This window comes from Rhipicephalus sanguineus, chromosome 4, assembly GCF_013339695.2.
Source record: "Rhipicephalus sanguineus isolate Rsan-2018 chromosome 4, BIME_Rsan_1.4, whole genome shotgun sequence".
NCBI lineage: Eukaryota > Metazoa > Arthropoda > Arachnida > Ixodida > Ixodidae > Rhipicephalus > Rhipicephalus sanguineus.
In genome coordinates, this window is record NC_051179.1 from 92,995,607 (window position 1) to 93,015,391 (window position 19,785).

The following is a 19,785-nucleotide window of genomic DNA, read 5'->3' on the forward strand; positions in this document are numbered from 1 at the left end:
TGCGGCGACAAAATAGATGTTTTGCACTTTATCAGCACATTGGTCCAAAAGAAAAATTTATAATCATTCGTGCTCGTTATTGTTATACGAAACATAGTTACACTTTATTTAGCGTTTTCTGTACACAGTACGATATCAAAAGTACCAAAATTCGAATACGTATTTTTTTTTTTTTTTTTTCAGAGCATCGAACGAGAAAAAACCGTGTTCAGCATTCGTTATCGTATGTGGACAATGGTTGTTGTCAACGCCGCAGTTGCAACGCCACGCACACATACATTCTCTGGAAATTTAGATGCTTGCAAAGGAAAAGCTATACCACAGAAACAACTGGCTCTCAGTAATGCACGAGGAGAACGACTTAACGCAAGCCGCGCCAAGAAAATGATGAGAGTGCAAGAAGAGTTCAGGTCTAACAAAATGAAAGATTGTCGAAACTGCTCCTGTAAATGTTGTTTCACCGCGTACACACCCAACGTGCGAAAAAGCCAACTTTCAAGGAGCGCTGGCGCATTGTTTTGACACAGATTTAAAGCACGTGAAAGTTGCCACAGCCTTTATCTTAGCTGGTCATCAAATGCAAAATTAGAATCTTTACTAAACTTTGCAACACAATGTAGCCCTGCCCAGATTTACACACCATATTTCACATGTAGAGGATGCCAACAAATGCAGCTTCCTGCAAAGACTTCATGGCAGAATAAGCTTTTCTGCAGGTCAGTCCAATTCGCCCTCGCTGCGATCGCGATGACGTCGCCAGTGACGTCTCAACCATCCCCCGCTTGATAACCACTACGAAAGTGCTACAAAGGGGTGGCGAATTCTTCACAAATGGAAGAAGTAACTTCCATACTGCACAGTTTACTCTGACCTTTATTTCAAATTTTCGTTTCACACATGGAGCTTGCGGTGTACTGCCATAGCGAACTGAAATCACTATGACACAATTGGCAATGATCCACTTGGTACCGCAATCTGGCAGCTCTGTGAACAGGTGGTTGCAGGCTCATTCTGTTTGTGAAGTACAACAGGCACATATATCTCCTAAAGGTTTATTCACACCCGTGACTGGCACCGGTCGCACGACCACTTGCGACTGGCGACCAAAAAGCGACTTGACGCGACCGACGTTCACACCTGCGCGTGACTTTTGCCCGTCGACACAAAATTCGCGTCGGCACTGTAGCCCTGCAAAATAAGCCAATGTCCTGTTCCTGCGCGTCTGACTGGTTCAAAGGTTTGCGACTACAGTCGCGCGGCTGAAAAAATCGCGCAGCGAGTGAATCGGCCAAAGCAGTTACTTTTGCGACCAAAGCGGTCATTTGCGACCGTTTGCAACCAGTCGTTTTGCGACTAACTTGTCGCGCGACCAGTGCTGGTCGCAGGTGTGAACGAGCCTTAAAGTGCATCGCAATCAGAACAGCCACCTCCAAGGCCCCTGTGTCAGGTGTGTAATCAATCACAGCACGTACAATTTCGAAAAGCATCGCCAAAGTCACTCTTTTGTTAGTGGATGTATCTTTAGCCGCATCTTTAGTCATCTGAGTTCATCAAGCTCCTTCTGATGCACATGAGACTTCTGCAGTTCTATAAAGCAGTGGAAACGGTTATGAATTCAATATACATGTATGGCAATGTACTAGGCTACCCACACCACAAACTTATTTGCGCCAAGCTAAGTCTCCACGGAAGACTTGCACCAAAATCTGGTGAGGGGCATACAATGCACCAAACTTTTGAGTAAATGTTAACATTTCTGTAAATGAAGCACACCTAGCCAACTGCTCAATACTTGGACGTAAGTGAATCGGTGGCCTTGAACATCGGTTCTTGCAATTTGAAGCTGTGATTTATTTCTTGCAACGGTCTTCATCAACGGGAAACTCGCAAAAACTTATTCCACCTTTCTTGTGCCTTTCTGTACAACTAACTGTGCTGTCACTCAGCTTGTTGTTATAACGTTATTTGTTTTCTTGTTTGCACAACGGCAAACAGCACATGCGCCAGCGAAAACATAGCCACTAACTACTAAGCTTCCCAAAAAAGGGCCACCGCAATTTCGTGACGTAGGGTGATGCTCCAAAGAGATGCATTATGCAAAAAATACTTTTACATGGATCCTTCCAATGAAAGGAAACAGGAAAGCCGATTCGTTCAATCGAGCCAGTAACGGAAAACAACCAATTGTACATTTATCATGACAGCATACACGGTGAATTTCACTGGTATCTCGCGAGGGTGTGCTGAATCCACTAGGAAACAACAAAATCCGGCGCGGACCAACCCAATCCAGACTGATCGATAAACTCGCTTCGTTAAGGAGCACAGTGGAAGTTGTCGCACACATCTGGTTGCCCACATTGACAACGCCTCAAAAAGCGCTGAAAACAACCGAGGTGCCCAATGCAATGGAAATGATGGCAATGCGTTGTCGTGATTCCGGCGAAATCCGGCTCTACGAGGCGGATCAACGTGTAGTACTCCATCCAGAGAGGGTTGCTTCGAATCGACAAGTGGAATTCACCAATACTTTTCTGTAGAAAGGCACTCTGGATGAATGAAGGAGGCGTTGTTACAAAGAAACAAAACAAACAAAACAAAAAAGAAGAAGAAAGAGAGAACGACTTGATAAGTTGCATCTCAAGTGTACTGTACATTTACTGCACGGAGCAAATACACATTCTGTACAGTTGAATGGCCTCGCTTTTTTATTAGTTCATAATGTTCATATTGTTAACACAAATTGTTATGTTCGTTGCGTGAAAATGCCCGGTTTGGGGAGAAACTTGTATGGCCGGCTTCTTCCTGGACCCCTGCATTGGAGAAAATAACGACATATAGGTGTAAAAGGGTAAGCCAAGACAGCTCAGATATCAGCAATCTTTATCATTAGTCACTAGTGAAGCATACCATGTTATAGTATCCTTTCGTTGAGCTCAGAAAACCATCAAATTTACTTATTTTGTCACAGAACGATACATAAGAGCCAAATGTTTTTAGTAATATGAGCTACTATTTATATATTACCAATTGTCTACGCAGTGCATCATACTATATCCGTCTATCACTTCTCCATATTGAGTGCTCCCGCCAGCACAGAACAAGTTTTTAACCCCTTCAGGGTTTTCGCCGTACATGTACGGCAGAAGCTTCCTGGTACCAAGGGTTTTCGTCGTACATGTACGGCATAGCGTTTATTTTTAAAACGCACACCTTTTTCGATCATTTCTCTTGCTTGACCTGTGCTGCCACACTTCTGGAATACGTGGAATTTTTTTTCATATGCGGATGTCTCTCCGTTGTATTTTATTTTTGCTTCCCAAAACGGCGCGCCGGCTATCGCTTGCCCATTCGAGCGCGTTGCGGTGCAGCTGGTTTAAAGTGCGCGCCTTTTTCGATGATTTCCCTTGCTTTGCATGTGCTGCCACGCTTTGGCAATACGCAGAATTTTTTTCATGCACCGATGTCTCTCTGTTGTTGCTTTTTTTATGCTTCGCAAAACGGCGCGCCGGCTATCGCTTGCGCAACCGAGCACGCCCACGGAGTGGTTGGTTTCAAACGCGAGCCTTCTTATATAATTTCTCTTGCTTGGAATGTGCTGCCACGCTTCGGGAATACGTGGAATATTTTTAATGCGCCGATGCACCTCCGTGCGCCGATGTCTCTCCGTTTTTTTTTTGCTTTCCAAAATGGCTTTCCAAATTTTGTGTCAGTACACCTTTAAGAATGTGAGGCCTTTTCTTGCCCACACCAAGCCAACCGTATGTTGTTCTTAACCTTCTAAAAATAAGCTTAGAATACTTTTGTGTTATTAACTGCAAAAATAACAAACTTTGTTATTAACAATTTTACAGCCACAATTTCAAGGCATGGCTCAGAGTGCGGACTTGAAAAATACCACTTTCAGTCATTCGTGACGTGATAGTATTTGGATAGATTTTCCATGCCTAAAAAGGCTCACAAGACGCGTATAAAATCACAGAGGCTTTCTATTAAAGTTTAAACAACCATCATTTGGGACATCATTCTCATGACAAGCTTTCTCTGTCCCAGCTGCAATATCCAGAAAGCGATGCAAATAGGTCATATAGATAGATAAACGGTGAAGTGTGTGGTAAAAACACGAAGACATGAGAGCAACTGACCTCGCCGTCCGGGCGAGCACCTTGTCCCTGGAGAACTCGCGTGGTGCGTCCAGCTGGTCGCACAGTGACTCGAGCAGTATGTCCATGGAGACCAGCAGCTGCTGGAGCTGACAGCTCAGCAGCTGGTCGCCTGCCTGCACCTGCCCTGCTCCACGCAGTGCAGGTTGAGCTCGCGCTCCAACTCCTGCGCATCAAGTCTTGCCATCAGTTAACTTTTGAGATAGTCAAGACGGACGAGGATTGTGCAGAATGACTGATTCATTTTAATTCATGGGTGCATCACATAATACACTAACCATTACGTGGTGCATTAACTTGCAGTAAGTGCAAAAATAACCCCATCATTCAGTAAAACCTCGCCGCAATTTAAACCCGACGCAAATTGCGTGACCAGTGTTCATCTTGAGGCTTCTTTTCTCTAACACCATGAATCACCCTAACTGCATTGCGGGCTGCAAATCTGGCAATTGGCGACACGTCGAGCCGTGACATTGTGCGCATGTGCAAGGGAACTGGCAAGCAGTCACAGCAATGCAATGGCACAGCGAGCACCAGGCTTTTGATATCCGGTCAATGCCAGGATCTACGCGTTTGCAGCCATAACACAAACACTGAGGACAACACCACACTGCCCATATTTAACCTTATTGGCAAAGTACTTACATAGCTAGGGGTGTGCGAATATTCGAAATTTCGAATATTTTCGAATAGTGTTTGCTATTCGATTCGATTCGCACTGGAATCTTACTATTCGAACTTCCCAAAAACAAATACAGTCAACGTCAGATTGAAAGTGACCCCTTCAAATTTTCAATATGCTTCACCTCATTACACTCTCGTATTGCGGCAAAGCTGCCTTTCAAGCTCCGTTACGGTCGAACTTTGCCAAGAGACAGTCAACGTCCGATTGACAGTGGTCCCTACGTTTTCAATATGCTGCACCTCATCACACCCCGGTATTGCGGCAAAGCTGTCTTTCAAGCTCCGTTACGGTCGAACTTTGCCAAGACACAGTCAACGACCGATTATAGTGGTCCCTAGATTTTCAGTATGCTTCACCTCATCACACCCCGGTATTGCGGCAAAGCTGTCTTTCAAACTCCGTTAAGGTCGAACTTTGCCAACAGACAGTCAACGGCCGATTGAAAGTGGTCCCTAGATTTTCAATATGCTTCACCTCATCACACCCCGGTATTGTGGCAAGGCTGCCTTTTAAGCTCTGCTACGGTCGCAAATTTATTAACTCAAAAAAATACTGCTTCCAACATGAAGATGAAAGATGTGGCAGAGGTGGGGCTCAATTAAGGCTGTTTCGGACCTGAAATTTGGGCAGGAAGTCCGAAAAATCGGAAGCCGAAGCTTTTTCATTTCTTAGCGAACTTCTGCGACATTGAGCGTATCTATTTATCTATCTATCTAGCCGCCTACGACTTTGTGCTCTCCTGGTCGCTTGGTTCATCGAATGTGCGCCAAAATTGGTATGGCGTAACATGACTGTATGACGAACACAATGACAAGTCATAACAGAAAATCATGACACGCATGTCATGTACAGCATGATTTACATGCTACGCTCATGGTGCGCTGGCGGCCGTTTCGCTAGTTTGATATACACCAAAATTGGTATCTTGCGAAGTGACTGTGTGACAAACATAAATAACACGAGTTAACATGAAAATCATGACACGCATGTCATGCACAGCATGACTTACGTGCCACGCTCATGGAGCGCTGGCGGCAGTTTCGCTAGCTTGAACTACCACGAAATTGGTATTGCGTGACGTGACTGTGTGACGAACATAAAAACACGAGTTAACATGAAAATCATGACACGCATGTCATGTACAGCATGACTTCCGTGCCACGCTCATGGAGCGCTGGCGGCCGTTTCGCTAGCTTGATCTACCCCGAAATTGGTATTGTGCGACGTGACTGTATGACGAACATAAAAACTCAGAGTTAACATGAAAATCATGACACGCATGTCATGCACAGCAATGACTTACGTGCCACGCTCATGGAGCGCTGGCGGCAGTTTCGCTAGCTCGATATACACCAAAATTGGTATCTTGTGACTGACTGTGTATTGAACATAAATAACACGAGTTAACATGAAAATCATGACACGCATGTCATGTAAGCATGACTTACGTGCCACGCTCATGGAGCGCTGGCGGCAGTTTCGCGAGCTTGATCTACCCCGAAATTGGTATTGCGCGACATGACTGTGTGACGAACATAAAAACTCGAGTTAACATGAAAATCATGACACGCATGTCATGTACAGCATGACTTCCGTGCCACGCTCATGGGGCGCTGGCGGCGGTTTCGCTAGATTTTATATACACCAAAATTGGTATCTTGCGACGTGACTGTGTAACGAACACAAATAACATGAGTTAACATGAAAATCATGACACGCATGTCATGTACAGCATGACTTACGTGCCACGCTCATGGAGCGCTGGCGGCCGTTTCGCTAGCTTGATCTACCATCAATTGGTATTGCGCGACGTGACTGTGTGACGAACATAAAAACACGAGTTAACATGACAATCATGACTCGCATGACATGCACAGCATGACTTACGTGCCACGCTCATGGGGCGCTGGCGGCGGTTTCGCTAGATTTATATACACCAAAATTGGTATCTTGTGACGTGACTGTGTGACGAACATAAAAACACGAGTTGACATAAAATCATGACACGCATGTCATGTACAGCATGACTTACGTGCCACGCTCATGGAGCGCTGGCGGCCATTTCGCTAGCTTGCTCTACCCGAAATTGGTATTGCGCGACGTGACTGTGTGGCGAACATAAAACCACGAGTTAACATGAAAATCATGACACGCATGTCACGTACAGCATGACTTACGTGTCACGCTCATGGGCGCTGGAGGCCGTTCGCTAGCTTGATGTACCCCGAAAATTGGTATTGCGCGATGTGACTATTGACGAACATAATAACACGAGTTAATATGAAAACAATGACAAGCATGTCATGTACAGCATGACTTACGTGCCACGATCATGGCGCGCTGGCGGCCGTTTCGCTAGCTTGATCTACCCAGGAATTGGTTTTGCGCGACGTGACTGTGTGACGAACATAAAAACACGAGTTAACATGAAAATCATGACACGCATGTCATGTACAGCATGACTTGCGTGCCACGCTAATGGGGTGCTGGCGGCCCGTTTCGCTAGCTTGATATACACCAAAATTGGTATCTTGCGACGTGACCGTGTGAGGAACATAAATACACGAGTTAACATGAAAGTCATGACACGTATGTCATGTACAGCATGACTTGCGTGCCACGCTCATGGGGCGCTGGCGGCCGTTTCTCTAATTTGATCGACCCCGAAGTTGGTATTGCGCGACGTTACTGTGTGACGAACATAAATAATAGGAGTTAACATGAAAACCATGACACGCATTTTCCTCAATGACATACAAGGCGATGTATGCAGCTCTTTGCTGGCTGCTTCGCATTACATCGATTCCCACAATGCGTGGGATCTGCCAGCTTTTTTAGCATCCAAAATTTCAGACGTTCTTATATATCGTCGTCTACGAGGCAGATTTGGAACTCCGGAGTTGAAGGGAGCACACCCTTGTCCGCCACATCAGTTGGGCCTCCACAAAAGTTGAAAGAGGAGGAGAGGCTCAGGAAATGTCATCTTTGCCTATCACGTGTAAAGTGCTGTCGGCAACACTTTGGTTGCACCAAATCATGTACATAAATAGAATTCGGACTCTACATTGCCTCACTCTTGATAAGACAACTACGAAGCACCACCCTGCCAGTGCTTCATCAACCTAGCGAAAAGAAACACTTTCATCGTTGCTATCTCATAAGAATACGCTTAGGAATCCTCTCTAACTTTTTTTTCTGCAATTTCACTTCGAAAAATATTCTAGAAATATTCGAGAAATATTCGAAAAATATTCGATTCGATTCGCACTCACACTTCATATTCGAATTCGCTTCGCACCCAAAATTTTGCTATTCGCACAGCTCTACACATAACTTTAATTTGTCCGCATACTCTTTAGCGTTAGCAGATTATCGGCATAGCAATGGGAGCATGCTTTACCAGTAAAGGATGGAGAGCAGTGCTGAGAAGGAAAGTAGCAGCCGACTGTTTATCGCTGCATCAATACAAGATGTGTTGCTTATTGATGGTGCAAATGATTTGATTACACTGTAGCTTAAACACTCACACGATTTCAAACTGTTTCAGGTGTGAATTGGATGATGTTCCTAAAGAGTACTAATCGCATTGAAGGGCTTCGGACCCAGAAAAGCTATGGTTCAAAAGAACATGCAAGCTCCTGCTACATCAGTATGCAGGACCACATTATTTTGAGCCGGTCTCTCTCGGTGCCAGCTGGCAGTGTGAGGCAAATAATGACGCTTTTATGATGATCTTCCATGCTATAAAGCAAGCTGCATGCGAGTGCAGGTTTATCTGTTTGAGGCTGATGAACAACAAGCCACTTACCTTGACGGCATCGTCGTCTCGGCTGGAGCACTCCTCCCGCAGCTGAAGCACCAGCAGAAACAGGGGTGCCTCCCTCGGGTAGTTGTCACGCAACAGCACTAAGGCCTTTACCATGGCTGCATGACAGAAGGCAGTGTGACGAGTGCGTGTGAGAGAGAGAGAGAGAGAGAGAGAAGCTTTATTCTGACAGGATGTGAGGGTGGGGACAGGATTCCTGTTTTAAGTGGAGCTCTCAGTTCAGGGCCCCAGTAAACCGTTTTCATTTCTCTTCAAATGACAAGCTGGTCAACAGTAACTGGTGTATTTAAATACCTCGCCATTAATATGCTGGAGGATGCATGCGATGTGGCCAAGTGGTTGAACGCGATGCAATGCGGGACCGAGGGGTCGAAAGATTCGAATTCCTCATCGCACGCTTCACAAAAAAAAATTACACACACAAACACAAACGCACACACACACATTATACATATGGAATCGCACAGCACCACTGATGACAAACTCCGCCGAGAGTGTGCATGTAACTGCTATCGCAATAAGATAATTTGTAAATTCACAAAGACGTCTGAAGCCATGTTGAAGTTGATACAGGTAAGATTAACTACTAATTATTTCCAAGCTGAATGAACTGCCATCCCTTGCAGCCTTCCATTACACGCTAGTACCACCATTCCCTCCCGTGACTTTCATATAAAGCAATGTTTTGTTCTTTTCTGCAAAAATGTCCTCGTACCAGATCCCCGGCGAAGCACGGCCTGGTAGACAAGCTCGTCCCCTCGTATAAGGCCTAGTTCTTCCATCTCCTTGTGTGATGGGTGGCTCTGAAACAACAACACATCAGCATGTGATAAAAGAACAATGGCTAAGCTCCCTTATAGCTAACACCAACCACCTGCGCACACACCTTCTAATGTGCTCCCTCTGTAAGGCTTTTGTGTCGCGCTTTGCAACATATTGACACAAGATGATTTCAAACTACGCGCGCTGGCCGATCCCTACGCTCTCCGAAGTGTTTGCGGCTACGTGCGAGCCAAAGCAAAAGTGTGGCGGAGAGCACGTGCCTGCGACCCAGGAAATAGCCGCTGCGCGCGACCCACGCGGACCACAAGAAAAGAAGGAGTAGAAGAAGACGACTGTTCTTGGGACTGCTAAGAGACTCCCTTTTTGTTTATTCCTTCTCGGGCACAAGTTCGCCCCAACTAGTTTGGTTTATTAAAAGTGTATTCCTGAACTGTGCGTTACAAATCTGGTGGAGCTGCTGGGTATGATGCCAAGTCCTTCTCGAGTGACAGAACGCAGTCCAGAACCACAGCGACTCGGACCCAACGAGCTGACTCCCGTTCATCAGCGCTGCAGTCGACGCCTACGTGGTGAGGGTCCTGAATTTGCACCTTTGCCGAATTCTCTTAGAACCTCAACGGCTGTGAACGGAGACGCGACCGACATGGCAGCTCAGGTTTCGCCAGCTAACATTGTAGTTAATCAGCCAATGGTGCCAAAGCATTTCCACGGCGACAGCTTTCAGGACTCAGAAGATTGGCTTGAACACTTTGAACGAGTCGCAAAGGCTAACGGATATGAGGCAGATCGGAAACTTGGAAGCGTTTACTTCGCATTGGAAGATAGCGCTCGAACGTGGTACGAAAACCACGAAGCTGCTTTCCTGTCATGGGATGACTTTCGACGGGAGCTGCTCGCTGCTTTCCCGAATACAGACCGAAGAGAGAGAGCTGAAGCTGCCCTCCAAACAAGAAGCCAGCGCAACAACGAAAGCGTGGCGATGTATGTGGAAGACATGTCTCGCCTATTTCGCCGAGCAGATCCAAATATGAGCGAAGACAAGAAACTGCGTCATCTGATGCGAGGCGTAAAGCAGGAACTCTTTGCCGGGCTGGTTCGGAGCCCGCCTCGCACCGTCGCTGAGTTCCGTTCCGAGGCGACTACAATGGAAAGGACGCTACAACAACGAGCAAGGATATACAACCGAGACATGAACATCACGTCTCTGGACGTAATGCCACCAGTCTATGGAAACAGCATGGAAGTACTACGGGAGCTAGTGCGGTCTGTTGTACGAGAGGAGCTTCAGAAGCAGCGGCTTGACCAGAACGCTCCGATGATTTCGTCCCTGGCTGACGTTATCCGCGAGGAGGTTAGGCAGGCGGTACGGGAACCTCAGCTGAACACACAGCCAGAATTGCCACTACAACAGCAACCGAGAATGTCCTATGCCAATGCGCTACTGCGAGGACCTCCCGGACGTGTCGACGTCGCAGCCGCTACCCCTATGCAGCACCCGATGTCGCCAAGCACACTGCAGCCACCACCCGAGAGGAGACCAAGGAAGAGCGATGTGTGGCGTACTCCCGACAGAATACCACTTGTTACCACTGCGGGGAGGCTGGCCATATCTACCGAATGTGCCAATATCGCCAGGCAGGACTTCGTGGTTTTCCCGTAAATGCACCTCGACCACGAAATGGTGAGCGCCCCTTCGAAATCGAGGAATACCTGTCGAGTCGTCAAAGCTCACGTGGCTTTCAACAACACCAACCTCGAGCAACGACGACGGAAAGGTACCGGTCGCCGAGCCCCCGCTTTTCAGCAAGCTCTCCAAGGCGTCGTTCACCAAGCCCACGTCGGGAAAACTAGAGTCAGCGACCTGTGGAGGCAAGGCCGCTGTCGACGCTGATGCAGAAGAACCTCCATCGCCGACTCTGAACGATGACAACCGACTCAGAAATCGGTGTTTTGATGGTGACGTTGCTTCGGATTTACGTGTGTTCGTTGATGGCTACGAAGTCATCGCGCTGGTGGATACAGGTGCAGATTATTCAGTAATAAGTAGCGAGCTTTCTAAAATACTGAAGAAAGTGCTGACTCCTTGGAAGGGACCACAAGTTCGTACAGCAGGAGGGCACCTCATCGACCCGACAGGAATATGCACCGCAAGAATCGGAATTCAGGGTTTCACGTACGTCGCCAGCTTTATTGTGCTGACCGAATGCTCAAGAGACTTGATTATCGGCATGGATTTCTTACGAGCTAACGGCGCTGTGATCAACTTGCGAGAATCTTGTGTCTCATTCTCGACGAGGAACGCTATCGCTACCTTCGACACTGAAGAAAACGTATATGACCTTTGTATTGTGGATGACGACGTCATGGTACCGCCGAGATCGAGCATGTCTGTCGCAGTAACCAACAAAGCATTCAGTGACTTCGAAGGATTTGCTGATAGCAACACCGCACTGACACTTCAAAAAGGGATCTGCATGGCACGAGGCCTTGTTCAGCTACGTGAGGGATGTACCAATGTTCTCCTTACCAATTTTGGAAATGAGGTGCAACACATTGCAAAGGGAACCGTCATCGCCAGTCTGAATGATTTCGTCCAGGTTACGGAGCTGCAGACTTCTGAAACCACGGAATCTGATTTACAAGACGTGGACTCTATACTTGCTGCCATCGACATCGAACCAGGACTACTACCTAGTCAAAAAGAACTAATAGAGAGCCTTGTAAGGGAATTCGCCGAGTGTTTCTCGACGTCATCTAAAGTCCGACGAACACCTATCGCCAAACATCGCATCATTGTCGACGAGTCCGTGAGGCCTATATACCAGCATCCCTACCGAGTGTCACCACAAGAACGAGAAGTTATCGGTAATCAGGTTAAAGAAATGCTCAAGGACGACGTGATCCAGCCGTCAGCAAGTCCCTGGGCGTCGCCCGTTGTCCTTGTGAAGAAAAAAGACCAGACTTTACGTTTCTGCATTGATTACCGAAAACTGAACTCCGTCACAAAACGGGACGTTTATCCGCTTCCAAGAATCGATGACACTTTGGATAGGCTACGAGATGCCAAGTACTTTTCCTCACTGGACCTTAAAAGTGGATATTGGCAGATAGAAGTTGACGAAAGAGATCGCGAAAAGACGGCGTTTGTGACCCCGGACGGTTTATACGAGTTCAAGGTACTTCCCTTTGGTCTTTGTTCAGCTCCCGCCACATTCCAGCGAATGATGGACACAGTGCTCTCCGGTCTGAAATGGCAGTCTTGCCTGGTTTATCTTGAAGACGTTGTAGTCTTCTCTGCCACCTTCGAGCAACACATGGAAAGACTGCGGGCTGTGCTCACCGCTATCAAGTCAGCAGATTTGACGATAAAGCCACAGAAGTGTCATTTCGGCTTCCGTGAGCTCCTTTTTCTCGGCCATGTCATCAGTGCGGAAGGCGTCCGCCCAGACCCTGGGAAAACTGAGGCCGTGGCAAAATTTCCGAAGCCAACGGATAAAAAGGCTGTTAGGCGATTTTTGGGTCTCTGCGCCTATTACAGAAGATTCGTCAAAAATTTTTCACGAATTGCGGAACCGCTAACGCGACTGACGAAAGAAGACACGCCTTTCGTATGGCTTGGCGAACAGGAGGATGCCTTCAACGAACTACGGAAGTGCCTTCAGAGCCATCCAGTTCTTGCGCATTTTGACGAGGAAGCAGAAACAGACATCCACACAGACGCAAGCAATTTAGGTCTCGGAGCCGTACTCATCCAATGGCAAAACGGACAAGAACGCGTCATTGCCTACGCCAGTCGCACTCTTTCGAAAGCTGAGATGAACTACTCAGCGACAGAAAAAGAATGCCTCGCCGTGATATGGGCCATCACCAAGTTTCGGCCATATTTATACGGTAGGCCTTTTCGAGCTATAAGCGACCATCATTCATTATGCTGGCTGGCTAATCTCAAGGACCCATGTGGACGGCTTGCAAGATGGAGCCTGCGATTGCAGGAATACGATGTCACGGTTGTGTATAAGTCCGGTCGCAAGCACAGTGATGCTGATTGCTTGTCACGTGCTCCGATTCAACCCGCTGCCTCTACTTCCACCGAGGACGGACAGGATTTTGCATTCTTGGGAGCTGTGACAGCATCAGAGATGGCACATCATCAGAAATCCGACCCGGAACTACTACTACTGATCAAGTACCTGCAGGGGCAGTCTGTCGATGTTCCACGAGCTTTTGCCCGCGGCTTGTCGGCGTTCGTCCTCCGAAACAACGTCCTGTACAAAAGGAACTTTGAAAACAATACAGCGACATTCCTGCTTGTCGTGCCTTCACTTCTACGACCAGAGATTTTGGAGGCTTGCCACGACGATCCGTCCGCAGGGCACTTAGGAGTAAGCAGGACGCTGGCACGCATCCGCACTAAATACTACTGGCCGAAGTTGCTCAGCTCTGTACAACACTATGTTAGAACTTGCCGGGACTGCCAGAGACGTAAAACCCCACCGCTGAAACCAGCAGGTCTTCTTCAACCGATAGAACCACCAGAGGCCCCATTCGCACAAGTGGGAATGGACTTACTTGGCCCATTTCCTACGTCGTCGTCGGGGAAGCGGTGGATCATAGTCGCGACTGACTATCTAACACGATATGCTGAGACAGCGTCTCTTGTTAGGGGAACGGCCGTTGAAGTCGCCGAATTCTTCGTCACCAACATCGTACTGCGGCATGGAGCTCCTACGGTACTGATCACGGACCGAGGAACCGCATTTACGGCCGATCTGACAAAGTCTATTATGAGATTGACGCACACCAGTCATAGGAAGACGACGGCATATCATCCACAAGCGAATGGACTTACTGAACGACTGAACAGAACGTTGGCTGATATGTTGTCGATGTACGTGGACATAGAGCACCGTACATGGGATAAAATATTACCCTATGCAACATTCGCCTATAACACCGCACTGCAAGAGACAACTCGAATGACGCCATTCCAACTTGTGTTTGGCCGGACGGTCACCACACCTTTAGATGCAATGCTACCTATTGACGAGACGTCCGAGAATGACTACGATGTCAGCGATTATATACAAAGAGCAGAAGAAGCAAGACAGCTGGCGCGACATCGTATTCACCAACAACAGAAAGCCGACACGCATCGATATAATCTGCGACGAAGAGACGTCCAGTACGCACCGGGAGACAGAGTATGGGTGTGGATTCCCGTACGGATACGTGGCCTATCGGAAAAGCTGCTTCGCCGCTATTTCGGCCCATACAGAGTGCTCCGCCGCCTTGGCTCGTTGAACTACGAAGTTATTCCAGAGGGACAAGAGAGCTCATCACGACGGCGGCATTGCACAGAAATTGTGCATGTCGTCAGGATGAAACCCTATTACGACAGACAATGAACCATCGAGGACACAACGCTGCTGGACGATAACTGCATCCACGAAGAGGTGTTAGGATTCACAGCAACCAGTTTGTCGCGAGCATCGGGACGATGCATTCTGGAAAGGGGGGCAATGACACAAGATGATTTCAAACTACACGCGCTGGCCGATCCCTACGCTCTCCGAAGTGTTTGCGGCTACGTGCGAGCCAAAGCAAAAGTGTAGCGGAGAGCACGTGCCTGCGACCCAGGAAATAGCCGCTGCGCGCGACCCACGCGGACCACAAGAAAAGAAGGAGTAGAAGAAGACGACTGTTCTTGGGACTGCTAAGAGACTCCCTTTTTGTTTATTCCTTCTCGGGCACAAGTTCGCCCCAACTAGTTTGGTTTATTAAAAGTGTATTCCTGAACTGTGCGTTACAATATGAGGAAAACATCCAGCAGTAGTTAGCTGTCCATTCACCGTTTCACTTGTGTCCAGCCCTTATCACAGCATGGAATACACAATGGCTCACTCCGCCTAATATCATAGATGAACCTTGCTATGGCACAGTCACGTCTGGCAAAATAGTACCTTCCTTTCACAGTCAGTCCCTGATATGTTGAAATTTAGAGGTATGTTGCAACAAATGAATACACCGATAAAGCAAAGAATAAAATATGCCACCCGAAGCTTAATTTTAAACCTCCACACATCTCCGACAGTTCCCCGAGATCATGAAACGGGGAAACTTAAGACGCGGCTTTCGTATCGCGCAAAATGGCAAAAAAATCGATTTTTTGAAAATCACATTTTCAGTTTCTGTAGCCCTTTTTCTATCTGATTCCAAAATATCTTCACTGAAAACCACCTAGAAGTGCTTTAAACAATTTGTTGCACGTGCTGAGGTGGCGAAAATTATTGTGGAGATCGCAAAAAAAATGGTGGTTTTCAAAAAAGTCTTGCTCCGCAACGGTACAACCGGGCGCCGCCATTTTGAGCTCGCCGTAAAGAGCATTTCTTCGTTTTCAAATTCCCCGCCTCAGCTGGCTCCTCCCTTTGAAAACAAGCGCACAAAAAGCAAATCTCTGAAGGTCGTTTCGAGGCCTCCGATTGGCCGCGTCCGCCATGTTGCTCCAGCACGCCTCGTCATTGGTCCGATGCTCGCTCCGAGAGGACAGCCGTCTGCTGCTTACGCGTCGCGATGTTACCTGATGTTACGAGTGTCGAAAATCGCGCTACTTAGTGACGCGTTCACTCGTTCTGTGTGCACGGGTCGACGATAATTTAGAATATGATTACCCTGTAGTTTGACAGCTGCAAGCGGAAGCGCAGTCATCAGTGTACGATAGACGATAGCGTGCCGCGCTCGTCGCGAACATCGCAGATGCGCGTCTCGGGTAGAAGTTCAGCTTGTCAGCACTTCGTACTCCGCGACGAATAACTTCGCGGGGCTACTCTTTGTACTCGCGATCGAACATGACTTGCTTTGAAACATCGGGCACCGCGGCCACGCACACCGCGACCGAGCTTACTGCTCTGAGTCGTGGTTTTGGCCTAACTCCGCTCACGGCGTTGGTTTACGAGACGAATCCGAACTTTGCGGGCAAGGACATCGCGCTAGCGGACAAGCCGCACTGTGCTTCGTCACAAGCAACAAATTGCATCGTCCGCTGGCTCCTCGAAAGTGCGGATGGGCATTTTACGAATCGGCAGCGGACCTCCCGGCCAAGCTCGTCGCGCATTGACCGCTCGGAACAGCGGCTAGCAATTTCGCGCGTCGGCGCCGCAAAATGCGACACCAAGCACGTTATGCGCGTCGATGTTTCGTCGCCGCGGCTAGGAGCATTGTGCATTGTCACCGAATGCCGCGAGCCAGCATATCGTGCGCCGACTTCCCGGACCCCACGGCCGAGTACATCGGCTTGAAAGAAAGCGCTGGTGACGCAATTTAGGCGCGCTTGGATTCGTGCTTGGTATCGCCGCTAGCTCTGATGAATCTTGTAAGATAACGAATGCCTCACAAATTATCGTTTCCGCGACCGAGTGGATGATGAAACGCATCACAGGCGAGGTTTGCAAATGAGCGTGGCGTGTGTGAAGCAGGGAGTTGAATTTATATCTGACGAACTCGCGTTATTGAATAAACTGCTCAGATATTTGATCCCAGAAATGTTTGCAATAACTGTGCCAATTTTCATCAAAACCTACGAAGGAATAAGAAAGTTGGTACTGAATGCCACGTCCCCCACCTTAATTTTATTCAGAAGGTCACTGGAAAGAATGACCTCCGGTACGCATTCATTGTTTGTGATGGAGACAGTGATACTTTCCTCACTCTTTCTGAAGAAAGAACGTACAGATGTATTCCACTGGCTAGAGAAGACTGTATAAATCATGTCAAAGAGAGGATGGGTACAGCTCTCCAACACGTGTCAAGAAGCAAGAAGGATCGACTAGGAGGATGGGGCAGCCTGATTAAAAGACTGACTAGTTGTCATGGCATGGCTATCCGTGACAACATTGGCCTGACGCAGGACTTGATCAAAAGGCTCACCAGCTATTATGGCCTAGCACTGCGAAGCAACACGGACGTCGAAGACATGAAGAAAGCAGTGATGGCCACCTTTCATAATGTTTCATCGACAGATGCAGAACCTCATCACGAGCTCTGTCCTTCCGGTGCCCGCAGCTGGTGCAGGCACCGTGCAGCAGAGGCAGAGGGGAAGCCACAACCTCCACACACGTATAACCTGCCCAACAAAGTTGTTGAAGCGTTGCGGCCAGTGTACCAACGCCTGTCTGATTCACAACTGCAGGCTCGTTGCAGTGGCAACAAGACACAAAATGCCGCTGAAAGCCTTCACTCGGTGATTTGGTCACTAATTTCTAAGCAGCAGCATGCCTCCCTCTTCACTGTGGAAGTAGCAGTCCATGAGGCAGTTGCGAGGTACAATGCAGGCAACTTTCAAGCTTACACCAAGATTTGTGCTGCAATGGGTGTGCAACCTGGGGCCCTTACCCTCCACAGGGCTGCTAAAAAGACGCTCAGCGAGCAAGGAAGTCATTGCACATGCATAAAGTGAAGGGGCAGAGACGCAAAAGGTTGCCTCTACACAAGGACACCAAGGACTACAGTGCTGGTGCGTTCTAACAAATGCAAACAACTTCGAAAACTTTGATAGGCTTTTTCTCACAAGTGTGTTTTGGACATTGTGCATTGCTCGTGGAAAGAGTAGCACGGGAATGACTGGACCGATTTTGATTCTGTTTCTTTTTCCTGAATCCCTGAACACTGCTTGTGGGTATGACATTCTTCAATTTCTTGTTTATGGTCCAGTTTTTTTTCTAGATGATGATTTGTCCATGACACTGTTTCTGACAATGTGTGTCAGCAGCCATGATGATCTCTAAAAAAAAAAAGAGAATTTACTAAACAATTCTGAGAGTGTCATACCTTGTAGTCTTCTTTTGAGTAAAGATCAACACCATTTGCAGCTTCCTGGCATGTTTTGTTACAGCGTTAGGCTTTCCACGAGCAGACCATATAATTGGACCATGTAGCATGATGTAACTGGAGAACTACTCAAGGTATCATGATGAAACTGCATATTTCCCTATACGAGACACTTATTAGTATGCATGCCAAATGTCATTGCTCTAGGTCAACAAACAAAAAAGTTTTTTTTCAATGCCACCTCCCCCCTTAACGATTCGCTCCCCCAAGTCTACATTGAATGCACAAGCACTTAGGTATTTTTTATCCTCCGGAATGTCACGACTTGCTTAAAATCCAGAGTGGTCATTGATATTGCACTAATCACAATGTTAACCCTAAAATGCCGCATCACCCGAATACAGGACTGCGAGGCACCTTGTACACGTGGCACTGCTCCTTGAGCTTTTTTTCCGGATTAGGCAAAAAACAAAAAAGACGTACTGCAGAAACAAGCAAGGGTCACTGCTTTGTAGTGATGCCTTCCCGAACAAAGCGCTCTCGAACATACTAAAGCACATGAATCACGCGTGCAATCTGATTAGAACATTTGAAAAAACCCAAGAAAGTTATAACTCATTCAGGCATGGCCTGCTGCGAGTGATAACGTGTCTAACAGTACTGGCAAGCGAAACCCAGTCACAATGAAAAAAAAAAAATGAATACAGGTGTCGATACTGACAACATAAACATAGTGAGGAGAGATGCATCCCGGCTTTAAAGTGCAAAAATGGCTCACCTCTACGTCCGCATGGGTCACCTGCGTCCACTGCTTCAGCATTGAGGTCACCTTGCTGGGAAAATGACTGGCTAGCTGGGCAGGAACTTGCACCAGGCCCTTTTCTGTGTAGTGTGGGAGCAGTAGTTTAGCAGCAGGCATAGGTCGGCAAAAAATATGGAGCTCAATCAGACTCACTCATGAAATATATTTTGCCCTTCGGGCTCACTCAGACTCAGACTCACAAAAATTTTCCTCAGCTGGACTCACTCGAACTCGGACTCACTAAAATTTTTCCCAACCGGACTCGCTCGGACTCACTCAGACTCACGGCTCGATCTGAGTCTGAGTGAGTCTGAGTCGGCTCATGAGTGAGTTTGCCGACCTATGGCAGCAGGAACACAACGTGCAGTTCACGTGGCAAACTGAATGGACAGTTCACAGGATAGATACTCGGCTAACAAACACCTCCTGCTAGGAAACGTTACGAACATTCAGATGGCTCCCGCGCCATACTCACCCAGGGACAGAAGCTGCTCGTAAAGACCTACTCGAGCCGCGAAGCGGGCGGCGATGGAGTGCGCAAACTCCTCCACAAAGGCCCTCCCCACTTCGTGGTTGGCCACCACGGAAGCTACGGAACCCTGAAGAAACTCAAGGCCTGCCAGGCGCTGTGCCCAGCGGTAAGCCTTGCCCACCTCGGCCACTACCTTGGAGAAGTCCTCCAACCTGAAAAATAATAGATCAA

At 47.7% G+C, this 19,785-nt stretch overlaps 1 protein-coding gene across 1 annotated transcript in view; it reads right to left on the reverse strand.

Annotated features, from left to right (window-relative positions):
• Positions 1-2,721: 2,721 nt before the first annotated feature.
• The window catches only part of LOC119391402 (THO complex subunit 5 homolog), a 45,717-nt gene continuing 28,653 nt past the window's right edge, over positions 2,722-19,785 (reverse strand). The window contains 7 exon segments of the mRNA XM_037659085.2: positions 2,722-2,813; positions 4,146-4,275; positions 4,278-4,329; positions 8,657-8,772; positions 9,390-9,477; positions 19,059-19,162; positions 19,558-19,766. Coding sequence (XP_037515013.1) covers positions 2,747-2,813; positions 4,146-4,275; positions 4,278-4,329; positions 8,657-8,772; positions 9,390-9,477; positions 19,059-19,162; positions 19,558-19,766 — 766 coding nt within the window. The 3' untranslated portion in view covers positions 2,722-2,746.